The 26915-nt window shown below is 45.4% G+C and overlaps 1 protein-coding gene across 7 annotated transcripts in view; it reads right to left on the reverse strand.

Moving 5' to 3' along the window:
• ODF2L (outer dense fiber of sperm tails 2 like) overlaps nt 1-26915 on the reverse strand; it is a 319588-nt gene that overhangs the window by 52527 nt on the left and 240146 nt on the right. For all 7 annotated transcript variants that reach the window (XM_086954112.1, XM_086954108.1, XM_086954099.1 and 4 more), the window contains 2 exons: nt 6845-6930; nt 6602-6764 (listed from right to left, as the gene is read on the reverse strand). In XM_086954112.1, coding sequence (XP_086810238.1) covers nt 6602-6764; nt 6845-6930 — 249 coding nt within the window. The remainder of the gene's footprint in view (nt 1-6601; nt 6765-6844; nt 6931-26915) is intronic.

Here is a 26915-nt window from a genome sequence, read left to right on the forward strand (position 1 = left end):
TGCATATCAGATCTTGATGCAAGGGAATATCCACCTGGACGGAGTCCTCTTCTGCACAAACTTCCCTTTCATTGCCCTGGAGAACCCCACAAATAGCTGATTATCCACCCAATGGTCCTTGGTACGATCAATGAAAAAAAAGGTGGTGTAGGGCAGTTGTACTGACAGTGTCTGCAGTTCACTCAAGTGAGGTGAAGTAATTGCAATAAGGAAGAAAGTATTTAAGGTGACGAAACACAATGAGTCACTATTCATCAGCTTGGAAGGCGAACACATGAGAAATGTCAAGACCAAATTAAGGTGAAAGCATTAACAAATAGCTTTCAATCATGTCCACTGTAAAGCCCTGCAGTGCCTGCATATGCCACTTGGCATAGTCTACTAGCAGGATGCAGAACGGCAAGAGTACAGGAAGCCTTAGAACCAGTCTCACTGAGACCCACAAGCGAGGATGAAACATTGGGATCACAGCCGGAATGTCCTGGACTTGTGATGGAGGGAATCCTGACACTGTACCGTATCTAGGATAGCTCCAATGAAGGGTAAATTCTGAAAAGGAGTCACATGTGACATGTTGATTGCCAACCCCAATAATTTCAGGAGGTTCTCCATCCTCTGGAGGTGGTCCACAACTACCTGTGGCCAGTCTGCCTTCAACAGTCAGTCATCAAGTTAGAGCAAAACTGATACCCTCAACCACAGAAGGTGTGTATCGGCCACCGCCATCACTTTTGTGAACACAAGGGGCACCAGTGAAGTCAAAGGGAAGCACCGCAAACTAAATATAATCCTGACCTACCTTGAACTGAAAGTAGAGCCGGAGGGACTGCAGGACAGGCACATGAAAGTAAGAGCACTATCGATCCAACGCCATTCCACCATCAAGTTGCCTAGTTTCACGGCAGACAGAATCTGGGCCAGCTAGAGCATCTTGAATATGTCCATTTGAAAGAAGGCCTTCAGAAGATGCAGACCTAAAATAGGACAAGCATTTTCAATGCAATAGGTCTTGCATTTACACAAGTTTAAGCTATTGGCATTGTAAATGACAATGCCTTTTATTTATGTTTCGAAAACAAAAATAAAAGGCATTGGTATTTGCATTGTCAAAAGCTCAAACTCGCGTAAAAGCGAGACCTATTGCATTGCAAATGCTTGTTTATTTAACCAGTAGAATTAATTTATCTTTAGTGGTTGTAACTTTATCTTTCAAGACAGATGTTCAACACCCCACGTGGTATAAGTTGGTTAAGTGGCATTTCCACAAGACACAACTTCTAAAAAACTTAGGAATAAGACAAGAAAATACACCTCTATATTGTCCAATGGAGAGATAGAGAAAACAAACACATTTTTGAAAGGGGGAATTCAACTGGCAGTTGCTTCAAAATTACCTGTGAGAGAATTTTTAAGAGAAAATGTAAACTGTTACAACCATACAGTCAATGATATTACTAAGCAAACACCCTTTTACCTTACGAGAGGAAGAGATTGTATTACAGTGCTTACACCAAAATTTTAATTCTTGTACAGGAAAAGTGTGAAATGCAATAAAATTGATGATAAACAGTTGAAAGTGAGGGAGAAAATTCAAGAACGTCAAAGAGAAAGTAAGAAACAAAGTGAAGCCACAAACAAATCTGTCATTAAGTTAATTGGGAAAAATGATTGGGTAATTGTCAAGATACCAACAAGAATTCAGAAAGGGGAATCCAAGTACACCAAACCTTACAAAGTGTTAGAGGTTTCAAAGGGTTGTGTCTTCCTTGGAAAAAAAGGATGGTGGAGCAAAAGCGATGTGATCAAACTCAAACCGGAACAAGAGGAAATAATGTTGTCAAGTAAGGAAAAATGTGAATCAAAATATGGAGAGGATTCATGGATAGAATCAGAAAGTAGTGGTTTAGAAAAAGCTATGTATTCTGATTTTGATAACTTTGAGGAGAGTTTTAATAGAGATGTCCCTAAAGGAAATTCTACCATTAACTCAAGTGAACAAACAGGAAATACTATTGAATCTGAAACTGTTCAAATGACACCTACGAGGCTTACTAAGGAAACAGAGGGAGAAGAACATGAAAATACTATGTCAAATGATATAACAGAAGATGCTAGAATAAATCCAGTAATATATGGTGAAGGGAGATCATTTAGTAGAAATTTAGGAATGCCAAGTCGATTTAAGGACTTTGTTATGTTATAATTTCTTTTGCTGTTTTACAGAAGGGAGGTGTTGTGCTGGCGCGGATGTATGTCATGACAACGCGTGGTATTACCACGCATGCCATTACAACGCGAGGATTACAACGAAAGTCGTTACAACGACTTTCGCTGGAGGGCGCTGGATAGTGGAATAGTTTATTTTTCTATTCCAACTCCAGCCCCCGTTGACAGTAGGGAAGGTGTTGGATAGAAAAGTAAACTATTCCCAATCCAACAGCGCCCTCCAGCGAAAGTTGTAACGACTTTCGTTGTAATCTCCGTGTTGTAATGGCAGTGCGGGGTAATCCCTGCGTTGTCATGGCTGTTTCCCGCTGGCGCTTACTGTTCAATGCTTGTTTTGCTAGCGCAGCTTGTATGTTTTATCGCTTTGCATATCCATTACTTTATTGGTTGCTGCTTAGTGATGTAATCATTTAGAATGTTTGGTCTAATATAAACATGACATAGTAGAATGTTACGTGTGGATTTGTTCTTGACCTTCTGAGAGGCCACTTGTCCCTTTACCACCTGTGTGTGGGCCCTATAATGTTTACTTGCTTAATACACATCTCACTCCATTTACAAGTCTATGTTCCTGACTTCTATGTTCCTGACTCAACAGGCGGAAACTCTTGAACTAATGCAGGAGTCAGGGCTTGGTGGGCCGAGGGAGGGAAGAGTCTGAGGGAGGCAGGCGGAGGACAGAGTGTCATCAGCAGGACTAGGGCTGTGTCAGCTGTACAATGGTCGTCCATTCTCTTAACTGCCCGGGGTACCGGAAGTGACCTCATGCTGGCCAACAAATCCCAGTCATGCGGGAGACTCACGACTTTTACAGACAAAAGTCCCTTTAATTTAGCTTTGTCCCGATTAAAACTGCCCCTACTTCAATGCAAGTCAGTCATGAAATACATCACCGACTCTTTGTGCCCATTTCCTGTGTCTAAATATATTAACATTGTATTTCAAGTGTCTACTGCGTTGTCTGGCCACGAAAATAACAAAAACAATGAACGAAAGTTGTGGATCGTTCAAATTCGCCACATCGGACTCCCCTAAGTACATTAAGGCCGGGCCCGCTGATGCCCCGTGTCTATTGTGACCGTGGCTTCAACGGCGGCGGGCATCAGATGGAGATTAAAAATGCAAATACGATTCCACCCTAAGAGTCCTAATGGACATGCGCGCATCTGCCAAGTGTAGCATTAGGTCACGCAGCGCTTTAAAGCCCGGACTTCACTCCTGTAGGCTTCAGGTTCGGTGGCATGTGCCTGGCTCCTGCCCCCCTTTGTCGCAGTCCATGTGATCTTTACGGCGCTCTGGACGTTCCTTATGTCGGACAGTAGTTCGGGGACGTTGGGCCCAGCCTCAGTGTAGCTGGAACTGAGGCTCGTCATTTGCTTTGCTTTTTTAGTAGCTCTGGGCTTTGAATGAGTTTTGTTCTTGTTCCAGGCTTGCAAATAATTTATCGTATTGCGCAAATTATATACAGCTGAATTGCGTTTGTTGATTTTTTTAAATTAAATAATTGATGACATTATGAAAGTCTCATTGTATATAAAGGCATTATTTTGACGTTCACCTCGTTCAGTAGGCCGCGGTCTGTCTCCTCACTCACCCCTGAGGTCTGACTCTGAACTGGGCAGGAGGAGAGGGGCAGAGGGCAAAACGGCTCATGATGGAGCAGGGGTGAGGGAAGTAAAGAGGGGCTAAGGGGTGAGAAAGATTGGGACCAACCAGTCTGCATCAGCCATCCGTCTGTTACCATAGCAACTAGTGAGGATGCAAGACGAGAGGTGGGCATCGGCGAGCAATTAAAATGTGTAGGCATTGAAGGCTGAATACCTCACGGTCTAGCAGATTTGTTTTCAGATAACAGAGGTTCAGGTAACAGAGGATGAGGGCGACGGACAGCTGAGCTGAAAGAAGAGTGGTAAGGCGAAAGTGAAAGCGCGCCATGCGCGCTCTGTTCACGCGGGGACAGGAGATGTGCACGCGTACGGAGTGCACATCTCCTGTCCGTACGCGTGCCATCTGCTGTCCCCCTTCAGAGGAGATGCCAGAGAGGAGACGCCCTGCACGTGCACATCAGATGTCCGGGCGCGCACATAGTTTGTCTCCCGTCGCGAGCAAAACCCACAACAATAGAGTCTCGCCAAGGCGAAGTAGTGCATGCGATGCGTTCGCTAGACAAGACCTAATAAAGGCTTCTCTCTTTCATTGGCACAAAGAAATAACAGGAGTAACAACTATTCCCCTAGTTCTTGGACCGGAACTCTCTCTATGGATTCTTTGAGGAAAAGAGCCTGCACTTCTTGGAGGAAAAAGGATAAGTGCTCCTTGGAGAGACGATCAGATGAGGGTGGAAGATGCAGTGGGTTGAAAAGGAATGGCATAGCATAGCCTTGTTGGACGATCTGAGGAACGCACCTATTGGATGTTATATGTTGCCACCTATGAAGGAAGCATCTGATCCTGTCTTCCACAGGAACTTTGTGTGCTGCTAAGGTGGATGGTGGAGGGACTGGGAAGTCTATGGCTTTTTATGACCTGTGCATTGTCTGCGTGATCCCCTACCAATAAAGGACTGGGGTATCCATGTCCATAAAGGATGGGCTTATCTCTCCCGTAGGAAATATCAGCTTCCCAAAGGTCTCGAGGAGTTTCGACTATCAGGAAGAGTTGTGAGGAAAGAATTGAGGTTCACCCTACTGGTTGCATCTAGTCAGAGTCCGAACTGAAAAGTTGGAGCGCTGGGGTGCGGCTTTGAGATAGAGACATAGTTAAGACTAGGCCAGAATTACTTGGGACCAGGTGTGTCGGTACAGCATCAAGGAGTGATCTCAGCCGAGGCAGAGATGTATTCAACTTGGAGTTGGATAGGACGATAGGAATGGAGTCATCCTCTGGTGTCAATGACTGGTATGGAGTCTGATTGTAGACTGGAAGTTGGCTTCGTCATCAGAGAAGAACCCGGGGCCGGCCCTCAGCGGTATCCCAACTGGAGGACTTAACAGATCCTTGGATCCCGAAAGTGTGCCAGAGAGATCTAAAATAGTGCAGCAAATTCAAAACATGCCCTCTCTGAAGATCTCAAACTGTTGTGATGCCAACCATGGAGCAAGAACCCCAAGGTACCCTGACATCCTCAAGACTTCCCAGGTTGAAACTGTTGGACTTGGGACAAGTCCCGCTTCGACTTTTTGTGCTTCCATTCAGACTTTGACTTATTGGACCTAGACGACGACCTGCTGTAGGTATGTACTCCTGAGCGGAAATGGATTAGTGTCCTCAACTTTGAGAGAAGGACGGAGTTCATGGAATTCTTTCAGTGTTCTGTAACATTTAGCTTTGCTTTCCATTCCCAGATCACCTTTGGGTTCATAAAGGCATACTCCTTGCTGGACTTTGAGTCGTGTGCCATGCCCAGCACCAGAGACAGACCCCGTGGAGAGCTGTCACAGACATTTGTTTGCAGCAGTCCCAACAAGAAATAATCCCATTCGTTTTAGGAGGGGACATGGTGCTTTTGCCCACTGGAAATTGGAATTTTGGATTATAACTTGTCAAGAGGTGAGCAAAATGTTGGGAGTGAGCTCCGGATATGCAAAGGAAAATACAAAAATAAAGGAACTGATGTCAGCACGCAGGGGTAGAACTTCTATGCTGCTCTTTCACTTCCGGGAGGATCGAAGTTAGTGTGAAGAAGCACAACATGCACAAAGCTTTCATAGACTTATTGTCTAACATTTCTTAGTAATTTCATCAAAGTAGAAGCACGTGTCTCAACAACTATGATGGCTCCGAGGACAGACACATAGAGAGCCAAGTTACGGAAAAAATACTTTGCTACTCCTTCAAAAACAGTGATGGGAGATAATGCCAGATGCAGAGCGCAGAAAATATCACAGTACAAACCAAGTAGACATAAGGATAACTGAACATTGGTATGATATGGTGCGCATTTAAGCGAACGTATAGGTCATACATCACACATAGAGAGATTAATCACACTTTACTGTGGTTTAACAAACCACCAAAAATGAAGAACTAAAGTAGCTGAAACTAAGATTAAGGCTGCCCTGCATGGCAGTGCAAAGAAGACACGTTTACACAAAAGTGATCAACACTTTTAGAACCCTGACCAGTCACGGATATCTAAAGGTCTGGAAAGATCATATAATCAACTTACGTGAATTGCAATTTTTTTGTCAAAGCGACCCTGACACCTTTGAGAAATAACTTGTTTATGGTAAAAATACACATTTTCTTAAACACCAGAAACGTGAGTCACGTATTATTTTAACTGTTGACATGCATACATTTTCAATAATGAAAACCAGATTGGGATTTCTTTTAAGAAAATATGCATCCAGATTTTGTTCATATCTATGCATACCTGTTTCCTTCCATCTTCCACAGCAGTTTCCAGTAATCTTACTAAAGTACTGCATTCCTTTGATTTCTCATCTAGCTGAAATGAACTTTTACGAAGACTTTCCTCTTGGTGTGCAACATTTTCTTTAAGTTCTCGATTTTGTGTAATCATATTCTCTAGTTTTCTGTATTCAAGAAAAAAACAATCGATTAAAAAACAATCTCAAAGGACATTAACTGTAAAACAGTTACATGTTTTACGTACTGGTTAAGCTCTGCCAATTTCTTCTGAATTCGAGTATTTTCTGTATCCAAAGAATGGTTTTCTAAGTAAAAACTGTTGGCGTCAACCTACGGGAAGAACATAAAATGCTCAACAAATTGCAGTACCAAGGGACGATCAAGTCTACCAAGCACTACATCCAACAGCACAAATGTTTGGTAATATCTTCTGATACAGCAGCATACCTAAATTTAGTCACTTAAGAAACGACCAGTATTGCCTGCCACCCGTACTCTTATTACCGCTCTAGAAGGCACATTATTATGTGGTATTTTTGACAAACCTCCCTCCTGCTCTGGAGCCCGTGAACCACCAATCTCCTGCATTCTCGCATAAAGTATCAACGCTATACTCTTAATGACTCAAATGGCATTATAAACAATATCTGTAAACATTTCTCTAACAGTTGGACATCTGTTGTAGTTGGAGTGCAGGCCCTTCACACAAGTGTCAGGAGCCATCAATTACAACTCACGTCATTTATTGCAAGTTAGGCCCTTACATTAAAGCCACAGCCTGATGACTCCTCCACCAGTAATCAAATCCCAGGCGTCATCCAGCACACAGACACCAGTTTTCTACGCATCATTACATTCTCACAGCATCTACTCAGCATTCCCCCACTTAGCCCAAACACACACAGACACATGACACCACTACAGCAACAAATCAACTATAAGCAGTATTTTACTTATGGGCTTGATCAAAAATACGTAGACTGAGGGGGCAGAGTCAAGCAGCTTCCGAGGGACAATGAAGAAGCTCAAGTTCCTAGTTCTGTGCCAAATAAATCATCTTATTCATATAACAACACATGACCTGGAATGAAGCACCTTGGAACATTATTCCGTTTTCTTCCTGTACAACACACAGTGAAAAGAAAGACGTCAACTTAGCCTTACTCTGGAACAAGATCAAGTTATGGTTCTCTAGAAGAGTCCTCTTGGAAAGAATCACATGCATCAATGATTCACTAGTAAGCTTGAAGCTGGGACCAGACGGAGAGAGACTCATTGACTAGATGGGAGACAGAGAAAACAACTGACCTCTGATAAACAAGTGAGTGGGGCCAGGGAGAGGGGATGATCCTTCCCCGTTATTATCCCTGTCGGTGCTGATGACAGCTCCCAGACGTCATGAGTCACGGTGGGCGTGTGCTGATGACGGCTGGGAGCCGTCATGACCATGCCCGCGATCGAAATGTCCAGCACCGGCGCAGAATTCCAGCCGCAGCCAAAGTGTTACACCCACGCGTTTGCTGCAGCAGTACAAGCATTGGTAAGCCAATAGGTCTAGCCTATGCAAGAGCTATTGTTTTTGCCAATGTGTTTTAGCCATGTTGTACACCAGTGTGGCGCATGTTTAGCATGGCTAAAAGTTTGTGGTGGAGAGGAGTGTGGAGTGGCGTACAATGGAGTGTCGTAGAGTCAAGCGTCATGGATTAGAGTTAAGTAGAGGGGCATAGACTGTTGTGGCACAGAATGGAGTGGAGTGTGGTATATTGGCATTGCATAGACTGGCTTGGCATAGTGTTGTCGAGGGCCGCAGAGTGAAGGGTCGCAAAGTGGAATGGAGCAGAGTGTTGTGGAGTAGAGTAGATTGTCAGTATGGAGTGATGTAGAGTGGAAGGGCATAGAGTAGCGGGGTGTAGCATAGAGTGGAGTAAAGTGTCTTAGAGTAGAGTGGAGCAGAATAACGTAGAGCAAAGTTAAGTGGCGTGGTATGTCGTAGTGTGAAGTGTTGCGAAGGGATGTAGCATGGAGGGGCCCAGAGTGGAATAGAGTCACCTAGATAAAGAGGCATAGAGTGTCATTGAGTGGTGTAGATTGGAGTGAAGTAGAGTAGAATGGCTTACAAAACAGTGGTGTGGAATAGAGTGTTGTAGAGTACTGTAGCATAAAGTGTTGTGGCATAGAGGTTCATGGCATAGAGAGTCATGGCGTAGAGGAGCATATCATGGCAGGTCTTAGCATGGAGGGGTGTGGAGGAGAGTGGAGGGGGAAGGGACTACAGGAGAGGGGACCACAGGTGAGGGGAGTATTGTAGAGCGGAGTATTGCAGAGCGGAGTATCATAGAGTGGAGTGGAGTGGCACAGAATGTGGTAGATTCTCCAATATACCAGTAGGGGTGTGGAGTGGAGTGGCATGGTGTGTCAAAGTGGAGAAGAGTGTCAGAGTGGAGTGGCATAGAGTGGAGCATAGTGGACAGGTATACTGGATAGTAGAGTGTTGTGCGCATTGTGGCCTAAACGGGTGTATCTTGGAGGGCCATAGAATAGAGGAGTGTAGAACGGAGAGGTGTAGAATGGAGGGGAGTAGAATGGAGGGGAGTAGAATGGAGGGGAGTAGAATGGAGGGGAGTAGAATGGAGGGGAGTAGAATGGAGGGGAGTAGAATGGAGGGGAGTAGAGTGGAAGGGTGTAGATTGGAAGGGCGTAGAGTGGAAGGGCGTAGAGTGGAAGGCATGGAGTAGAAGAGCGTAGAGTGGAGTGTCAGATTTGAGAGGCAGAGTGGAGTAGAGTGTGGTAGGTTAGAGAGGCGAAGAGCGGAATTGAGTGCAGTAGAGTGGAGTAGAGTGTCAGAGGAGCGACAGAGAGTGGAGTGGCATAGAGTGCAGTGGCATATGGTGGAAAGGTCCACTGGGGAGTAGAATGCCATGGTATGTCATGAAATAGAGTGTTGCAGAATGGACTGGCGTAAAATGGTGTGGAGTGTAGTAGAGTGGAGTGTCAGAGTGGAGGGGAGAGTGGAGTAAAGTGGCGTAGAGTGGAGTAGACTGTCAGAGTGGAGGAGAGTGCAATAGAGACTAGAAATGCAGAGTGGGGTTGCATAGAGTGGAGTATGCATGGTGTGGTATTGCACTGCTATTATGGACAACACATTTTCAATTGAAATGGCCATTACATTTCCACATGCATACCGTTTTACTGATTAAACTGTACAGCGCACCAACAACAATTTGTGGAAATGGCATCACCAAGTGTATTGATTTGTTTTTATCATATCAAAATATTTTATTCCACTTCAGAATTACAAAACGTATGCTTCATTCGTGCTTTCCTAATTCTGAAATACCTGCAGAGTTCATTTACAGACATTTACATTTTGGTGTGTGCTAGAAAAAAGAACATCCTACAGCCTCTCCTCTCAAATGGGTACCCTGTAGGATTTTTACTTAAATACTCACAATTTGAAGTCAGAGAAAGAAAAGTAAACACAAAATCCCCCTCAACAACAGAGCCTGACATTTCACTTCTCTCTTTGAACTCACAGTAAATGTGAAAAGATAAGAACAAGATTTAAAGGCCTGTTTACAGAAAGAGAGCAGTGGAAGAATACAGTTAATAGGATATCCTTGATCAGAGGGATGTACTAAAGCTGGATAGCCTAAAACAAATAAAACCAGCAAATAGAAAGCAAGTAAATGTGAGTTACAAAACACAAAGCCAATGGTAAATGATGTGCAGAATGCATTCCCACTGAAGCTTTCAGAACTTCCCCAAGATGTTGTTAGAAAACCACAGCTGTGCTGTAAAAAAGCAGGCAGATGCTGTACAGAAATCATGGTAGATGAGCCAGTTTGCTTTAGAAGATGTCCCACCTGAGAGAGGGAGTTAAACTTGTAATGTCATCATGTAAAATGCTATGGTGACACCAGCTCTGTTGCTCTGCTCCTCCTTTGCAGGCTCTGTGATGGGCTAGTCACAGAGTGGAGGAGACAGTGCTCTTACCTGCTCCTGCAAATCTGACCATGCTAAGTGGTTGCCCATGTCAGTAAATTATTGCATTAAAGGTTTTCTCTTAAATAGGTCTATGTGTGTGTCAGTGTTTGCACCACTATACAGTGGCGATGAGGCAGTTCCACTAATATGCGCTCTCCTGAGTGACTGGAGTCTGCTGTCTGCTGCTGTGCTGTATTTCGAAATTGTTTTCCTCATCTCGTCTTAGGTACGAGTGCTGCTCTGTGCGTTCTGACAAAATTGCGCTTTGTGCGTTACCAATTGCGGCTCATTTTTAAAAAACATAATAGATTTTTAACTTCACGCTGCTAAATCTTTTTAACATTGAATGTATTGAATTGGAATTGTTGTACCTTGTTCCGGCCTTATTCGCACTTTTCCTGTTCCCTTGCTGTCGGACTGGGTTTTCCGGTTTCACCCCTAGAGCCTACCAGGTTGGGCGGGGGGAGGAGTCTATCTCCACTTTTAGCCTTAAATGACGGCCGACGGCATGCCAAAGGCAAGCGCGTCTGCGCCAGTCCGCAGCCGACTGGCGCTAGGGGCTACACTATATAACAAAAAGGAGGAGTACCACCATAGATAAGGCTAAAAGGCGATATCGGTGGGATGAAATTCTAATGAGGAAAAAAGAAGAAGTCCTTCTTTGTTTTTAATAAACCCCTCACTCACCGACCTGGTCGGTGACATGCTTCATCATCGGGGCCACCTTGACAGCCGAATGCCGTCAAGGTGTGCTGCGACACCTGAGATACAGTGGAGCGGGTATGTGAGTGATGAATGCAGAAAAAGAAGTAAGTGAGTTAAAAATTGTCCTGGTATGCCTTATATGTGAAAAATTTTTATTCTAAGACTACTGGACAATAATAAAAACAGTGTGTGTCGATACAGTAAAGGTTTTATTATGACCAAATGTATCTGTAATATATGTGCAAGGTCTACATGTTTCAAACCGAGTGGAAAATGCCGGTTTTTCTTCAGGACCAAAAAAGGAGTTGGGTGGTCAAGGTACACTAACACCCTGCCATTCCTGCAATCCTTTGTTCCCTAATAACAAAAGTAGTTATAGGGCAAGAAAAAGGTAACCCAGAAGTGGTTACATTAAAGGCAAAGAACCTGTAAAGAAATAGAAAGTATAAGTCACAAAAACTAGTTACGTGCCTGCAAAGTAGTGAAGTGACGGAATCTGCTCTTTCTGTGAATCATCCCACATCCATTTAATGCGGACTACTTAAGTGCGATGATCGAGTATCATTTCGGTGAAACTAGTATTGTTTCTGGACACACCTATCGATGTAAGTGTGAAAGGTGAAAAGAGCGTAATTGGTTTACCGCTTGCTTTCTTTGGCTGAAGGTGCGTGCCTAAGTAGCATTCATATCCTAATAGTGCCAAGGATTACCGACGTGCTAAGTGAAACAAAGGATTTGCGAACACCGCAGCACCATACGCTGCAAGAAAAATGCAACCCGGCTAACTGATCACTTTATTGAGAATGGTCACACACCAAACAACATGTTTTGGACTATCATTGAACAGGTATCTTCTGGACCTAACTTACAGAAACGTCTGTATGAGAAGGAGCAAAGATGGGTATACAGACTATCCACACATCTAAATGGTCTAAACGATAATATACCATGGGCGAGTGTACTCTAACGTTTGACCTTCCTGAGTATCTTTATGAGACTCTAAGCCCACTGGTTTACTTCCAGTCCTATATATCCCATGTTGAATGATTGATTCTCTTGAGTTTCCCTGCCCATTATATGATATCCTGCCCTTGATCCTTTAGGATCATATACCCCTGATGTTGACGCCTTCTTCTTTTAACTCTCTTTAGCAGGGCGAACATCTACCCTATACCTAAAATAATTGCAATGTCACGTGTCCTGAAAGAAATGCAAGTTCTACCATACAAGTGAAAATATGAACAATATCTTGGCGATAATTTTCTCTATACTTGCCTATAAAATCCCCCTCTCAGCCAGTCAATAATCTCCCTATAGCTATAACTATCCAATCCCTTCCGGATTGGAACACCGCAAAACGCTTTCACGTTTCCTTGACAACCCCCTATACCTACACGTTCCTCTTAATGGAGCACCTTGAAACGCATTCCCGTTTCCAGGACTACCCCCCGGTACCTTACAGGCTTCCATAGTTTCTGCGATGGCCGCGTGACGTCATTACGCCACAGAAACCATGCCCACCCCGACTCCGATGGCGGCTGCCTTTACCTACGGCTCCGCATTTGGCTCTTGACGGGCACATGGAGGGGCGTAATAGGTACACGGCTGTAAACTGACCACGGAAACTGTAAGTAGGTCCTGGCTTTTCGAAAAAGAAATGCGTCCGTTTCAATTTGCCGAACTCGAGCAGCAGCTTGGTACCAATAAGCATACCATCGGTTACTCAGCTGATCCATCTCACTTTTCATTTACAGAATATGTTTCCTGAACTGTGGCCTCCCTTCCCTCTTAACCCGTGCAGTCAATTAACCCCTAACTAGGAGTAAGCACGTTTTATTTATAATATGTGTTTTGTGTAGTGTTTGTACTGTATTGTCATGTTTTGATCAAGTTGTAGCATTAGCACGTCGGTAATCCTTGGCACTATTAGGATATGAATGCTACTTAGGCACGCACCTTCAGCCTAAGAAAGCAAGCGGTAAACAAATTATGCTCTTTTCACCTTTCACACTTACATCGATAGGTGTGTCCTGAAACAATACTAGTTTCACCGAAATGATACTCGATCACCGCACTTAAGTAGTCCGCTTTAAATGGATGTGGGATGATTCACAGAAAGAGCAGATTCTGTCACTTCACTACGTTGCAGGCACGTAACTAGTTTTTGTGACTTATACTTTCTCTTTCTTTACAGGTTTTTTGCCTTTAATGTAACCACTTCTGGGTTACCTTTTTCTTGCCCTATAACTACTTTTGTTATTAGGGAACAAAGGATTGCAGGTATGGCAGGGTGTTAGTGTACCTTGACCACCCAACTCCTTTTTTTGGTCCTGAAGAAAAACCGGCATTTTCCACTCGGTTTGAAACATGTAGACCTTGCACATATATTACAGATACATTTGGTCATAACAAAACCTTTACTGTAGCGACACACACTGTTTTTATTATTGTCCAGTAGTCTTAGAATACATTTTTTTCACATATAAGCCATACCAGGACAATTTTTAACTCACTTACTTCTTTTTCTGCATTCATCACTCACATACCCGTTCCACTGTATCTCAGGTGTCGCAGCACACCTTGACGGCATTCGGCTGTCAAGGTGGCCCAGATGATGAAGCATGTCACCGACCAGGTCGGTGAGTGAGGGGTTTATTAAAAACAAAGAAGGACTTCTTCTTTTTTCCTCATTAGAATTTCATCCCACCGATATCGCCTTTTAGCCTTATTTATGGTGGTACTCCTTTTTGTTATATAGTTACCTACCCAGGGGATCAGGAGTACTCTTCCGTCCACCGAGGTGGATAAAAATCCCTTTACTCTCCCTTCTTGTTTATAATATGCTAGGGGCTACACTCCATGCTCTTCTTTTCCGTTACTCTGCTAAGGAGCTGAAACAACTGCAAGGTAACATGCCAATTGACACCAACACCCGGGCTAAATTGGACAAGGTGGGGATTCTAATACATAGCGATACCTACCCAGAAATGTATCCAAAACCCTCCTGCCTGGAGGATCATTTCAAACAAATCATCTCGCCAGATTATGCCACCCCACAGCATCAGGAGTTAAGGGGACTTACAGTTATCTATTTGAACACTCGCTCGCTGGTGAAACACCAGCTCGAAATTTTTCAACTCTTAGATTCAGTCCAACCGTATATACTCCTTCTCACTGAAACGTGGCTTACTGAAGAGTCTTCCCCTGATATTCTAGCAGCAGTACCGGATAGCTATTATATTCTTCAGGCAAACAGGACCTCAGGTAAAGCAGGGGTAGGGGTTGCAGCTATCATTCATCAGAAACTTTAGTTCACCTCACTAGGGGTCACAGGCTTACCCTCAGTTGACAGCCTAGTTTTGAAATTTGAATTCCTCAGTCTTTTTATTTGCGCTTTACCACCTTATCACATGCCTACATTCCCCCAGTAACTGGGTGAAATGATCTCACATCTAGTCATTAATAATGCCAGCATCCTCACAATCATGATTTTAACTATTGGCCCAATGATGTACAGGAGAGTGGTAGCTCTGCTGAACTGGCAGATCTACTCTTTGGGATAAATTGTACTCAGCATGTGAGCGTAGCTACCCTCATAAAAGGGCACATTTTAGACCAAGTCTGGATATCTAACCTGAAGACCTCTAAGGTATTGATTTCTCCTTGTACTTGGTCGGATCACCATTTTATTACATTCACTCTCTCCAGTGTTCACTCATCCAAGCCCCAACGATTAGAGAACCATATGGCTAGAAACTGGATACATGCAAACAAAGGTGTTTTCTGCTAGCTATTACCCGCCACGACCCATCAGTACAGGAGTCTATCCACAATCAGGCAGAAGGCATTAAGACATGGCTTGAATCTGCTAGTGACAGTGGTGCTCCTCTTAAGAAAACCAAAATCATGAGACCTCATGACACACATCGTTTGGTTCTACGACGACTTAAAAGCAAAGAAACTTGCTCTAAGACACGCAGAACATAGCTGGAGACGCCACTACTCCCCAGTTAAGAAGGATATATTTCTAACCCAGCTTAACCCCTTCCCTGCTCATGATGAGCTCAGCTCGTCATAAGGCACAGTGGAGCTGTGCTTATGACGAGCTGACCTTGTCATGAACAATGATAAATCTTACTTTCCAGCACAGGAGGGGAAAACCACTAGCAGCCAACTGGTTAAAGAAAATAAAAACGCTATTCTTCATACTAAGGTGGATTATTTTTCTAAGAAAATCCTAAACTCGGCAAACAAGAACAAGAATCTTTTCTCTATAGTAGATGAGCTTTCCTAACCAGATAGAGTCATGGTGAAACCTGTCCTTTTGCAATCCTTATGCGACTCTCTCAACTCCTATTTTATTGAGAAAACTGCCACTATTAAGTCTAGCATCCCTACCTATACCTCCCCCATATACTCTCTGCTTATATGCAAAAATCCACTTCTGCTTGATCAAATCCCTTTGATTTCCAGGGAGGAATTTTTTGGGTTGCTCAAGAAGGTTGGTTCGGGTTCTCCTACTAACTGATGTCCCCCTGTCCCCCCCAGATATTACGTGAAGCCTTTCTCACCTCTTTCACTCCTGAATAATTCTCTCAAGCTGGGTATAGTCCCAAAAATATTTAGAAAGTGCGGAAATTGTCACAATTTTAACCTAGTTCTTACCCTCTAGTCCTCAGCAATTATCGTCCCATCTTCTTTTGCCCTACTTAGGGAAAATCTTAGAGGCTCATGTGGCAAATTGTTTCAGCTCCTTCATAGAACACTCCCACTTTCTTGATTCTCATTAGGCAGGTTTTAGACCTGCATACTCAACGGAGTCAGTTATTCTTACGGTTATGGACGAGCTCAGGAGGGGCAGATGAGGGCATCACCCAGGCCCTGGTACGTCTTGATTTGTCAGTGGCATTCGACACGGTCGATCATGATCTCCTGGTTGACCATGTCAGTAATGCCGGGATCCAGGGTCTGCCATTGACGTGGCTCTCTTCTTCCCTCAGCAACCGGCTTCAAGCGGTTTGCCTCGCCAATTTTTCCTCCAATGAAATGAAACTGACCTGTGGTTCCCCAGGGCTCCTCCCTATCACTGCTTCTCTTCAACTTGTACTTACTACCCCTGATCTGCTCCCTGAAAGAAAGAAAGGTTGGAACCCTTAACTACGCTGACGACCTTCAATTGGTATTTGATATCAACCAATCGGCATCTGCTGTGTTCAACTTCCAATCTACCCTGAATTTTATCTGCAAATGTATGAATAGTAACCAACTAAATCTGAATCCTGACAAAACAGAGCTGATCCTTACGGGTGGGTCAGCCACCCTGTGGAACTCCAACTTTTGGCCTCCATTATTGGGAAATTCCCCACTCCCAGTAAGTTCTACCAAAAGTTTGGGTATTGTGATCAGCAATGATCTGTCCATGAAAACTCAGGTTGGCTCAGTGGTCTCCTCCTGCTTCTTCCAATTGCGAAAAATTTGGAGGATCATTAGAATTTTGACCATGGAAGCCCTGACTTTAGGCATCCTAGCTCTGGTAATCTCCTGTGTTGATTGGGCCAATTCACTGTATGTAGGTATGCCAGCTTATCAATTACATCACTTACAGCTGGTACAGAACCAAGCGGCTAGGTTGATTTTCCATCAGCCCAAATGGCACCACGTCAGACCGCTAATGAAAAGTCTACACTGGCTTCCTGTGGCCAAACGCTGTGCTTTCAAGCTGGGAAGCACTATCTTCAAACAGTCCAGCGTTTATCTCATCTAGGATCCAGCGCTAAGCTCCTTCTCTGGAGCTGCAGTCCTCCCATCTGAATCTGCTGGCTACTCCGTCCATTAAACGCAAGTAAAATGGGGGATTAAGATGTGCGATCTTGGCCCCGCAATTTTGGAACACTCTCTCTGTGGAGTTGAGGTCTGGGACTTCTTATGCACAATTTAGGAAACAGCTTAAGACCTGGCTGTTCTCCCAGGAATATAACGAAGTTAATCCTCTCACTGCGGCAGCCTCCCCCTAGGCCTCAGCGCCATGAAAACATTTGGTGTACGTCAATACGCTCAATAAATTCCTTAACATAACATAACAAAACCTGTTTTGCCTGAGGGGGATTCTGATGAAATCCCAAGTCAGGGATGTTGATGCTGTGGACCATGTTCTGGGTGACGTGAAGAAGTGCTGAGTGTAATGTTCCCTCAGAATTTTCTCTTCTAGATTCAAATAAAAGGAAAATGCTACTTACCCACTGTGCTCTATTCTTGGAATATAGAGCTGTAGAATCATATGCTTTAGTATACATCATCATCTAGTGTTGGGTCTGGATGTTTGCACTTTCTTTTTCTTGAAGAAGTCTTTGTAGTCACAAGGTAGGTGACTCCTCCCTTCAGGGATAGTGCACATGGGCATCGGCTCCATCCTTCGATTGTTTTGCCATAAAGGGTGATGATGGAGTTAGTAAAGTAGTAAAGATAGATGTTCATTTGTAATGTATCTAAGTAAGATAATACTGCAACAGTTAGAGGTACCCGGGGAGGCGGGTGGGCGTATATGATTCTACAGCCAAGAACAGATGCATACTGGGTAAGTAGCATTTTCCGTTCGAGGCATATGAGCTGTGGATCATATGCTTTAGCATAGACTATACAGCAGTTATCTCCCAAGCAGTGGCTAACCTGTAGCTGTTGCAGTGCTTTGAAATAGTGTTAGTACAACTGCCTGACCCACGCTAGCTTGCTGTCTTGCTAACACATCTACACAATAGTGTTTTGTGAATGTGTGTGGTGTATACCATGTTGCAGCTTTGCAGGTGTCATCTAAGGGTATAGTCCCTAATAATGCCATAGAAGCACCTAGTTTGCGTCTAGAGTGTGCTCTAGGGGGAACTGTTAATGTGTGTTTAGCTTTAATGTAGCATATTTGAATGCACTTAACTATATACTGTGCAATACCTGCTTTTGATATGGATTGCCTTTATGAGGTGGCGAAAAAGCAACAAAAAGTTGATTTGTTTTCCTAAAAGTTTTTGTTCTTTCTATGTAACATAGTATGGCTTTTAACATCTAATCTGTGAAGAGCACGTTCGGCCACTGAATGTGGTTGAGGCAACTCAATAGACTGATTGATATGAAAGGTAGAAACGGCTTTGGGTAAAAACGTGGGATTAATCCTAAGAACCACTTTATTTTGGTGTATTTGTAAAAATGGTTCTTGTATAGTTAATGGCTGAAGCTCACCCACTCTTCTAAGAGATGTGAGGACTATAAGGAAGGCTACTTTCCATGTGAGAAACTGTACTTCTCATTTGTGTAAAGGTTCAAATGGTGGACTCATGAGTCTAGTCAGAACTAGATTGAGATTCCACACTGGAGAAGGTGGAAGTCTAGGAGAAATGATTCTTTTGAGTCCTTCCATAAAAGCTTTGATAGCGGTTACTCGAAACAGAGACAAATGCTATCTGTTTTGTAAGTAAGCAGCTATTGCAGCAAGATGTAAGCGTATGGATGTATACGCAAAATCAGAACGCTGTAGGTGTAATAGGTAACAAATGAAGTTTCAGATTAAAGCATCTAGTGGATTGATTTGATAGTTAGTACAGTACACTACAAGTCGTATCCATTTTGCTGCGTAGCATGCTCTTGTGGTAGGGTGCCTAGCCTCTCATACAGTCTGGTGGAAGGCTAAGCTAGCCAAACTCTAGGATTTCAGGTGCCAAATTGCAAAGTTGGGATGACTGGGATCTGGGTGTTTTATCTCAGCTCTGAGTGAGAAGCATGGGTGAGAGGTGTAGTTTTTGGTGAGGAACTACTGATAGTTCCAACAATGTTGTGAATCATGGCTGTCGAGTCCATTTTGGAGCAACTAGGATGAGAGTGAGGGAATGCTGTTTGAGCTTCCAAACCACTAACGGAAATAGTGGGAGAGGTGGAAAAGCGTAAGCAAATTTTCCAGACCAGTTCATCCATATCGCATTGCCTTTGGATAATGGGTGTGGGTGCCTGGAGGCGAAGCTTGGGCATTTTGCGTTGAGGTGTGTGGCAAACAGTTCTATTTCTGGGTTGCCCCACATTTGGAAGAATGGGAGGAGAACTTGAGGATTAAGTTCCCATTCATGGCTCTGTTGTCGCTGACAACTGAGCAGATCTGCAATCTGGTTGTTTACTCCTGGGAGGTGTTCTGCAAGGAGATATATTTTTCAGGGTATGGCCCATCTCCAGATGCTTTGAGCTAGTTCTGAAAGCTGTAAGAAGTGTGCTCCCCTCGTTTTTGTATGTAGTACATTGCTGTCATGTTGTCTGTACGAACTAAGACAGCTTTGCTTACTAGATGCAGTTGAAAAGCTTTGAGAGCAAGAATTATTGCTAGTAGTTCTAAATGGTTTATGTGGAATTGTTTTTGTTGTACAGTCCACATGCCCTGAATGGTGTGTTTGTAAAGATGCACTCCCCAACCTGTGAGAGATGTGTCTGCTGTTAGTACTATCTTCAGAACCGGGTTGAGGAATTGCCGTCCCTTGGAAAGGTTTTGTACATTTCACCACTGCAGAGAGCGATGGGTGCGGCCGTCTACCAACGCTCGATCTCTTAACTCTCCTTGAGCCTGGTTCCACTGACGTGCTAAGCATTCCTGTAGTGAGCGCATTTGGAATGATTAGATTGCAAGAGGCCATCATTCCTATCAATTGCATGAACACTCGGGCTGGTAGAGTGTTGAGGTTGAAATTGTGATATTAGATTTTGCATGTTACGTATCCTGATTGGATTGGGGTATGCTAGAGCTTTGCAAGTATCTATTGTGGCTCCCAGATACGCTTGTGTGTTGGGTGGCTGGAGATGAGACTTGGCGAGGTTGACAGTGAACCCATAGTTGTGAAGTAGTTGAACAGTTCTTTGAGTGTGGCATAGGCAGCTGTGTTGCGATTTGGCTTTTATTAGCCAATTATTTAAATAAAGGAAGAAGTGAATGTGTTGCCTTCTTAAGTGAGATGCGACTACTGCCAGACACTAGCTAAAGACTCTGGGTGCTGTAGTTACCCACGGGTCAACTTTGAATTGATAGTGTGTTCCGTCCACCATGAACCTGAAATATTTTCTATGCGCTGGGTGGATGGGAACATGAAAGTATGCGTCCTTTAAGTCCAGAGTGGATATAAAGTTGCCCTGCTGAAGCAGTGGAAGCACCTGTTGGAGTGTGACCATGTGGAAGCGGTCTGATTGATTGTAGAGATTTAGCTATCTGAGGTCTAATATAGGCCTGAGAGAGCCGTCCTCTTTGGAGATTAGGAAGTACAGGGAGTATGCTCCTGTCCCTTGATGATGAAATGAAACTGGTTATATTGCATGTTTTTCCAAAAGAGAGAGAACCTCTTGTTTTAAGAGTGAGATGTTCTGGTGACATTGTATGTGATTTTGGAAGAATAGTTGGGGGATGGGGGTGCTTGTAAGCTCCAGGCAGTAACCATACTGCATAATTTGTAGTGCCCACTTGTATGAGGTAATTGAACTCAAGACAGGCGGATATTGTGAGGGACGTGCCCAGACAGGTGTGGAATGATCGGGGGTAGCGCAGGGAAGTCACTGTTTCTTTGCGAGGGAAGTGCATGTGGAGTTGCCTTTGCCTCTTCCCCTATTATTGTTCCCTCTATAACTTTCTCAAAAATAGCCTGTGGAAGAGGTGGATTGATTATCCCCCTTGTAAGAGGAGGAGGGATTTTCTGTGGACACTGTTTTTGAGCCACCCCTGTAAAAGGAGTCAAGTCAAGTCAAGTCATAAAATTTGTATAGCGCACTACATACCCAGAGGGTTTCAAGGCGCTTAGGAAGGGGAGGGGGATTATTTGTCAAATATCCACGTTTTAAGCTGCTTTCTGAACGCTAGGTGGTTCTGGGTGAGGCGAATGTAGGCGGGGAGTGAGTTCCATGTTTTAGCAGCCAGGTATGAAAAGGATCTGCCTCCCATGGTGGTCTTGTTGATGCGAGGTACAGTGGCGAAGGCTTGGCTGGAAGAGCGAAGTTGGCGGGAGGGGGTGTAGAAGGACAGTCGAGAGTTGAGGCAATCTGGTCCATTGTCGTAGAGTGATTTGTGTGCGTGGGTAAGCAGTCGGAAAGTGATCCTCTTATTGACGGGAAGCCAGTGGAGGTCTTTAAGGTGACCAGAGATGTGTTCGTTGCGTGGGATGTCTAATATCAACCTGGCTGAGGCATTTTGGATTCGTTGTAGTTTCTTCTGGAGTTTAGCGGTGGTACCTGCATAGAGGGTGTTTCCGTAGTCCAGTCGGCTCGTGACTAGAGCGTGGGTGACTGTTTTCCTTGTTTCGGAGGGGATCCAGCGAAATGTTTTTCTGAGCATGCGAAGAATGTTAAAGCAGGAAGAGGATACGGCGCTGACTTGTCTGTTCATTGAGAGTGAAGAATCCAGGATGACGCCGAGGTTCCGTGCGTGGTCTGTCGGGATGGGTGCTTTTCCGAGGGCTTCCGGCCACCAGGAGTTGTCCCATGCAGAGGGGGATGTACCTAAGATGAGGACTTCTGTTTTGTCTGAGTTCAGTTTCAGACGGCTTTGTTTCATCCATTCGGCGACTTCTTTCATTCCTTCGTGTAAGTTAGTTTTGGCGGTACTGGGGTCCTTGGTGAGAGAAAGGATCAGTTGAGTGTCATCCGCGTAAGAGATGATGTTGAGGTTGTGTTGGTGGGCGATGGCCGCGAGGGGGCTCATGTATACGTTGAAGAGGGTGGGACTGAGTGAGGATCCTTGAGGTACGCCGCAGATGACTTCAGAGGCCTCGGATTTGAATGGTGGGAGGCGGACTCTTTGGGTTCTTCCGGTGAGGAACGAGGTGATCCACTCAAGTGCTTTTCCTTGTATTCCGATGTTATTGAGGCGTTGTAAAAGGGTGCTGTGGCAGACTGTGTCGAATGCTGCAGAGAGGTCAAGGAGGATGAGGGCGACTGTGTCTCCATTGTCCAGTAGAGTTCGAATGTCGTCTGTTGCTGCGATGAGGGCGGTCTCAGTGCTGTGTTTGGCTCAGAAGCCAGATTGTGAGGGGTCGAGGGATTTGTTGGTTTCGAGGAAGGCGGCGAGCTGGTTGTTGACGGCTTTCTCGATGACTTTGGCCGGGAATGGAAGAAGCGAGATGGGGCGGTAGTTTTTGAGTTCGGTGGGGTCTGCTGTTGGTTTTTTCAGAAGGGCGGTGAGTTCAGCGTGTTTCCAGTCTTCAGGGAAGGTGGCGGAGTTGAGGGAGCAGTTGATGACGTCTCGGAGGTGCGGTGCTATGACGGAGTCAGCTTTGTTGAAGATGTGGTGAGGGCATGGGTCTGTGGGGGATCCAGAGTGGATGGACTTCATCAGGCGGATGGTGTCCTCAGTGGAGACTGGGTTCCAGGCGTTAAGGGTGTTTACGGGGGGAGGATGGTCAGCAGATGGTGGGGAGGGATGGCTTCCGGGTTGGTTGTCAAAGCTGTTGTGGATGTCAGCAATCTTGTTGTGGAAAAAAGAAGCTAGGGAGTCGCAGAGGGTTTGAGAGGGGGTGATGTCGTTGGAGTTGGCCGATGGGTTGGAGAATTCCTTGACGATGTTGAAAAGTTCCTTGCTGTTGTGGGCGTTGTTGTCAAGTTGATCCTTGAATGCTGTTTTCTTGGCTTTTCGGATCAGTTGGTGGTGAGTGCGGGTGGCGCTTTTGAAGGCGTCCTTGTTGCTGGCGGATGGGTCTTTTTTCCAGGCCTTTTCAAGGGAGCGGCATAGTTTCTTGGACTTCTTGAGATCATCGTTGAACCATGAGGCCTTCTTGTTGCCAAATTTGTGTTGACGTTTTTTCAGTGGTGCTAAGGAGTCGGCGGTGTTAGATAACCAAAGGGTGAGGTTGGAGGCGGCTTCGTTGGCGTTAGAAGAGAGGGCTGGGGAGGTTTGAAGGAGTGATGCGGAGATCTGATCCGTGGTGATTTTGTTCCAGTTTCTCTGTAGGGTTGGTTGGAGGTGGATGATGGGTTTTGGCTTGTTGTAGGTGAAGTGAACGCAGCTGTGGTCAGTCCAGAGGAGATCCGTAGTGTGGCTGAAGGAGACATGGTTGCTGGAGGTGAAGATGGGGTCGAGTGTGTGACCTGCGATGTGGGTGGGGGTAGTGACAAGTTGTTTAAGTCCGAGGTTGGCGAGGTTGTCTAAGAGGGTGGCGGAGTTGCGGTCGTTAGACTTTTCGAGGTGAAAGTTGAGGTCTCCCAGAAGGATGTAGTCTTTGGAGGGGAGCGCGTGTGGGGTGATGAAGTCCGTGATGTCTTCACTGAATTTTGCGCGGGGTCCTGGTGGTCTGTAGAGGAGGGTGCCTCTGAGAGTTGTCTTGGGGTCGATGTGGATCTGGAAGTGAAGGTGTTCTGAGTTAGCGAGGTTGGCGTCAGAGCTGGTAGAGATGCGGATGGATTTCTTATGGACGATAGCGATTCCTCCTCCTGTATGGTCGGTGCGGTCCTTGCGTGTGATATTATAGTCATCAGGGATAGCGATGGCGATGTCTGGGGCGGAGGAAGCGTTCATCCATGTTTCCGTTAGGAAGGCGACGTCTGGAGCGATGGTGTCTAGTAGATTCCATAGGTCAATGGCGTGTCTGTGGATCGAGCGGGTGTTGAGCAGGATGCATTGTAGGTGGTTGGGGTCAGGAATCTGTGGTGTGGTCGTAGCGGGGATGATGTTGGTGCCGCTGAATTTGCAGGAGTAGCAGGAGAATGGTCCATGGGTGTGTCCAGGAGCGGCTTGGATGCAGTTGAGGGAGCGGCCGGGGTTGAGGGCTAAAAGGGTGGCGGCATCGTAGGTAATGCGGGGGAGCAGGGCAGCGCGAGGGGCATGGGGTCTGGCGCTGGGCGCGGTCCAGGCGCGGACGGGCGGAGACGGGCTTACCTTTGGCGCACCTTCGGCGCGGGTTGGGCGCGGTCGCTGCGCGTGGACGCTGCGCGCGGGAACTACTGTCATATATGGTGGTGAGGGGGGAGGGGCGAGGGCGGGTCAGCTGGGAAGGCGGGAGCGGGGTGGAGACTAGGGCAGGGCGACCAACAACAACAACAACAAAATGGCCGGTGGCCTCGTAGGGTCGATCAGCTGCACTTTACCTTCCTAAATCGATTGTGACCACAGTAACACGCAGCGCAGAGCGGCAATAGGAATTATGATGCCAGGCAGGCAGCAGCGGCCAGGGCAAGCAGCGGAGCGGCGCAAATTAATAAAAGAATGAAAGTCGGTAATTGTAAATGGGCAAAGGTATGCGGAATTAGCGCGATGCAAACAAATCAGGCAGCAATGTAGTGGCAGCCAAAGCGAGCAGCGGAGCTGCGTAACGATACCCAGCAGGGAAGCAAGGTGAGTCAGGGAGCAGCGTAGGGAGCGTCCGAGTCCGCAGGAAGCAGAACGGAGCGTCAAAAGGATCCTTTGTTGGTTGGTAATTGTAAAGCCCCCATAGACTTTGCGACCTCAGTGTCCTTTTTCATGGGAGGTATCTACAGCTGGCCCAAAAAGACGTTCCTCATCAAAAGGCTTATTTAGTAAGGAGGATTGTACCGCCTGCTTAAACCAGAAATTCTAAGCCAAACGTGTCTGCACAGTAGCACGCTAGTATTTACTGCACAAGCTGCTGAGTCTGCTGCATCAAGTGCACATTTAATGGAAGTGTTACTGATAAGTTTGCCTTCCTGGATAAGGTCATTAGATTTTGCTTTGTATTGATCGGGTAAGTGTTGCATGAGTTGTTCTAACTCATCATAATAAGCCCTATCATAGCGCGCTAGCAGAGCCTGAGTGTTTGCAATAAGCCAATATTCTGCAGCCTATGTAGCCACTCTCTTACCTGAGGCATCAATGAGTTTGAACTCCTTGTCAGGAGGGGGAGCCTCACCTGTGGTTTGAGAGTTAGTTCTCTTGCAAGTGTTCGAGACTAGAATAGAGTCCATAGGCAACTGACCTTTAAGATAAGTAGGGTCTGTAGGAGCGGGTTTGTATTTTTTGTCTACTCTGGTTGTGAGTATTCTAGCTCTGGCTGGGTCTTTAAAAGCCTCATTCATGTGCTTTAACATACCCTTTAGCATAGGTAAAGTGTGAGTAGATCTTTGAGAATAAGTGAGTGTCTCAAAGAGGAAATCCTCTTCCAGAGGCTCTTTATTGAGCTCCACTCCGTGATATTGTGCAGGTCTGTTAATGATTTCAGCGTATCCAATTTTATCATCAGGTGGGGAGGGTCTAGAAGGATACAGGTCAGGGTCATTATCTGTATCTGGTTCCTTATCATAATTTTCCCAAGGATCAGTATCTTGAGGTCTGTCCTGATCTTGTGGTATGTCCTGGTCCTCATCAGTATCTCCATCCCCACCCCATGATCCTCATCCTGAATGCTAGGTGAATGTTGAGGTGGTTGTGAATTTGATGGCAAAATAATCAAATTTGGATTAATAGGAGGAGAGGGAGGTGGAATGTAAGGTGGAGAAGGGTTGGTACCAAAGTCCTTTGTCTTAAGAGGAATAGAACAATCCTCTGTGAGGTCCAGCTTCTGTTTTTTAGGAAGAGTGGCCTGAATATGCCCTATTTTAAGTCTTTTTTTTGTTTTGGGTTCAAAGATGGCTAATCGGACCGAGGCTCTTTGGGTGGAGTGTCCTTTACTTTATTTGCTGTTTTCGGTGCCAAGAGTTTCGGCTCCGGCGCCTTTGGTGTTGGAGTTTTAGGCTGCAAGTCTTTGTGTTTGGTGGGTTTGGGCTCCGATCCTTTCGGTACGGAGGGTTTCGTTTCCGAGTCTTTTGATGCAGAGGATTTCAGCTCAGAGTCTTTTGAAGCAGAGGATTTCAACTCCGAGCCTTTTGGTACGGAGGTTGGTGGCTCCAAACCTGTAGGTGTTGGGGATTTCGGTTCCGAACTTTTAGGTTTGGAGACTTTATGTTCCAAAGTAACTTGTAGAGACTTGGACTTATGTTTTGGTGCCATGGGTGTTGGTTCGGCGCCGGAATGGGGCCGACTCGAGCCTGAGCCAGAAGGCTTTTCTTCATAACATAACAGAACATGTGTATTTGTAAAGCAAACTTTCACCCGGAGGTATCTTGGCGCTCAATAACAGATGTTTTATTGTTACCCAACTCAATGGTACTCATTTTATCGACCTCGGATGGATGAAAGGCTGAGTGGACCTGCTGGGATTTGAACCTGTGACCATAAGGTCAAACACAGACCTCTGCATTAGTCCACTGAGCCACCAGACCTGGCTACGGGGTGGGGCATTGGAAACTTTTTGTCTGTGACAACCTGAGCCAAGAGGCCAAGGTGGTACTGGAGCCTTTGTTTTATGTTGACTGGGCACAGGGGGATCAGTACTCTCAGTACATTGACCCGGGGTGATATGCTCTTCTTCCTCCTTGTTGGAGTCTGCTTCAGACACAGAGACCTATTCTTCCCCGGCTCCTTCGACTGGATGTTGGATATCTGGATCTTCTCCGAAGATGTCCGGTACGGAGCCGCTCTGGTGTTGCATCTTGTGGCGTTGAGCCCGACAATTACAAATTGTTTTCTTTGATCGGAACGATTGACAGGCTTCACAGTACTTTTTGTTGTGCTCCGGGGATAAGCAGAGATTGCAGACCTCGTGCAAGTCGGTGTGTGGAAACTTAGCACAACACCC

This window comes from Lissotriton vulgaris, chromosome 1_1 (assembly GCF_964263255.1).
Source record: "Lissotriton vulgaris chromosome 1_1, aLisVul1.2, whole genome shotgun sequence".
Lineage (NCBI taxonomy): Eukaryota > Metazoa > Chordata > Amphibia > Caudata > Salamandridae > Lissotriton > Lissotriton vulgaris.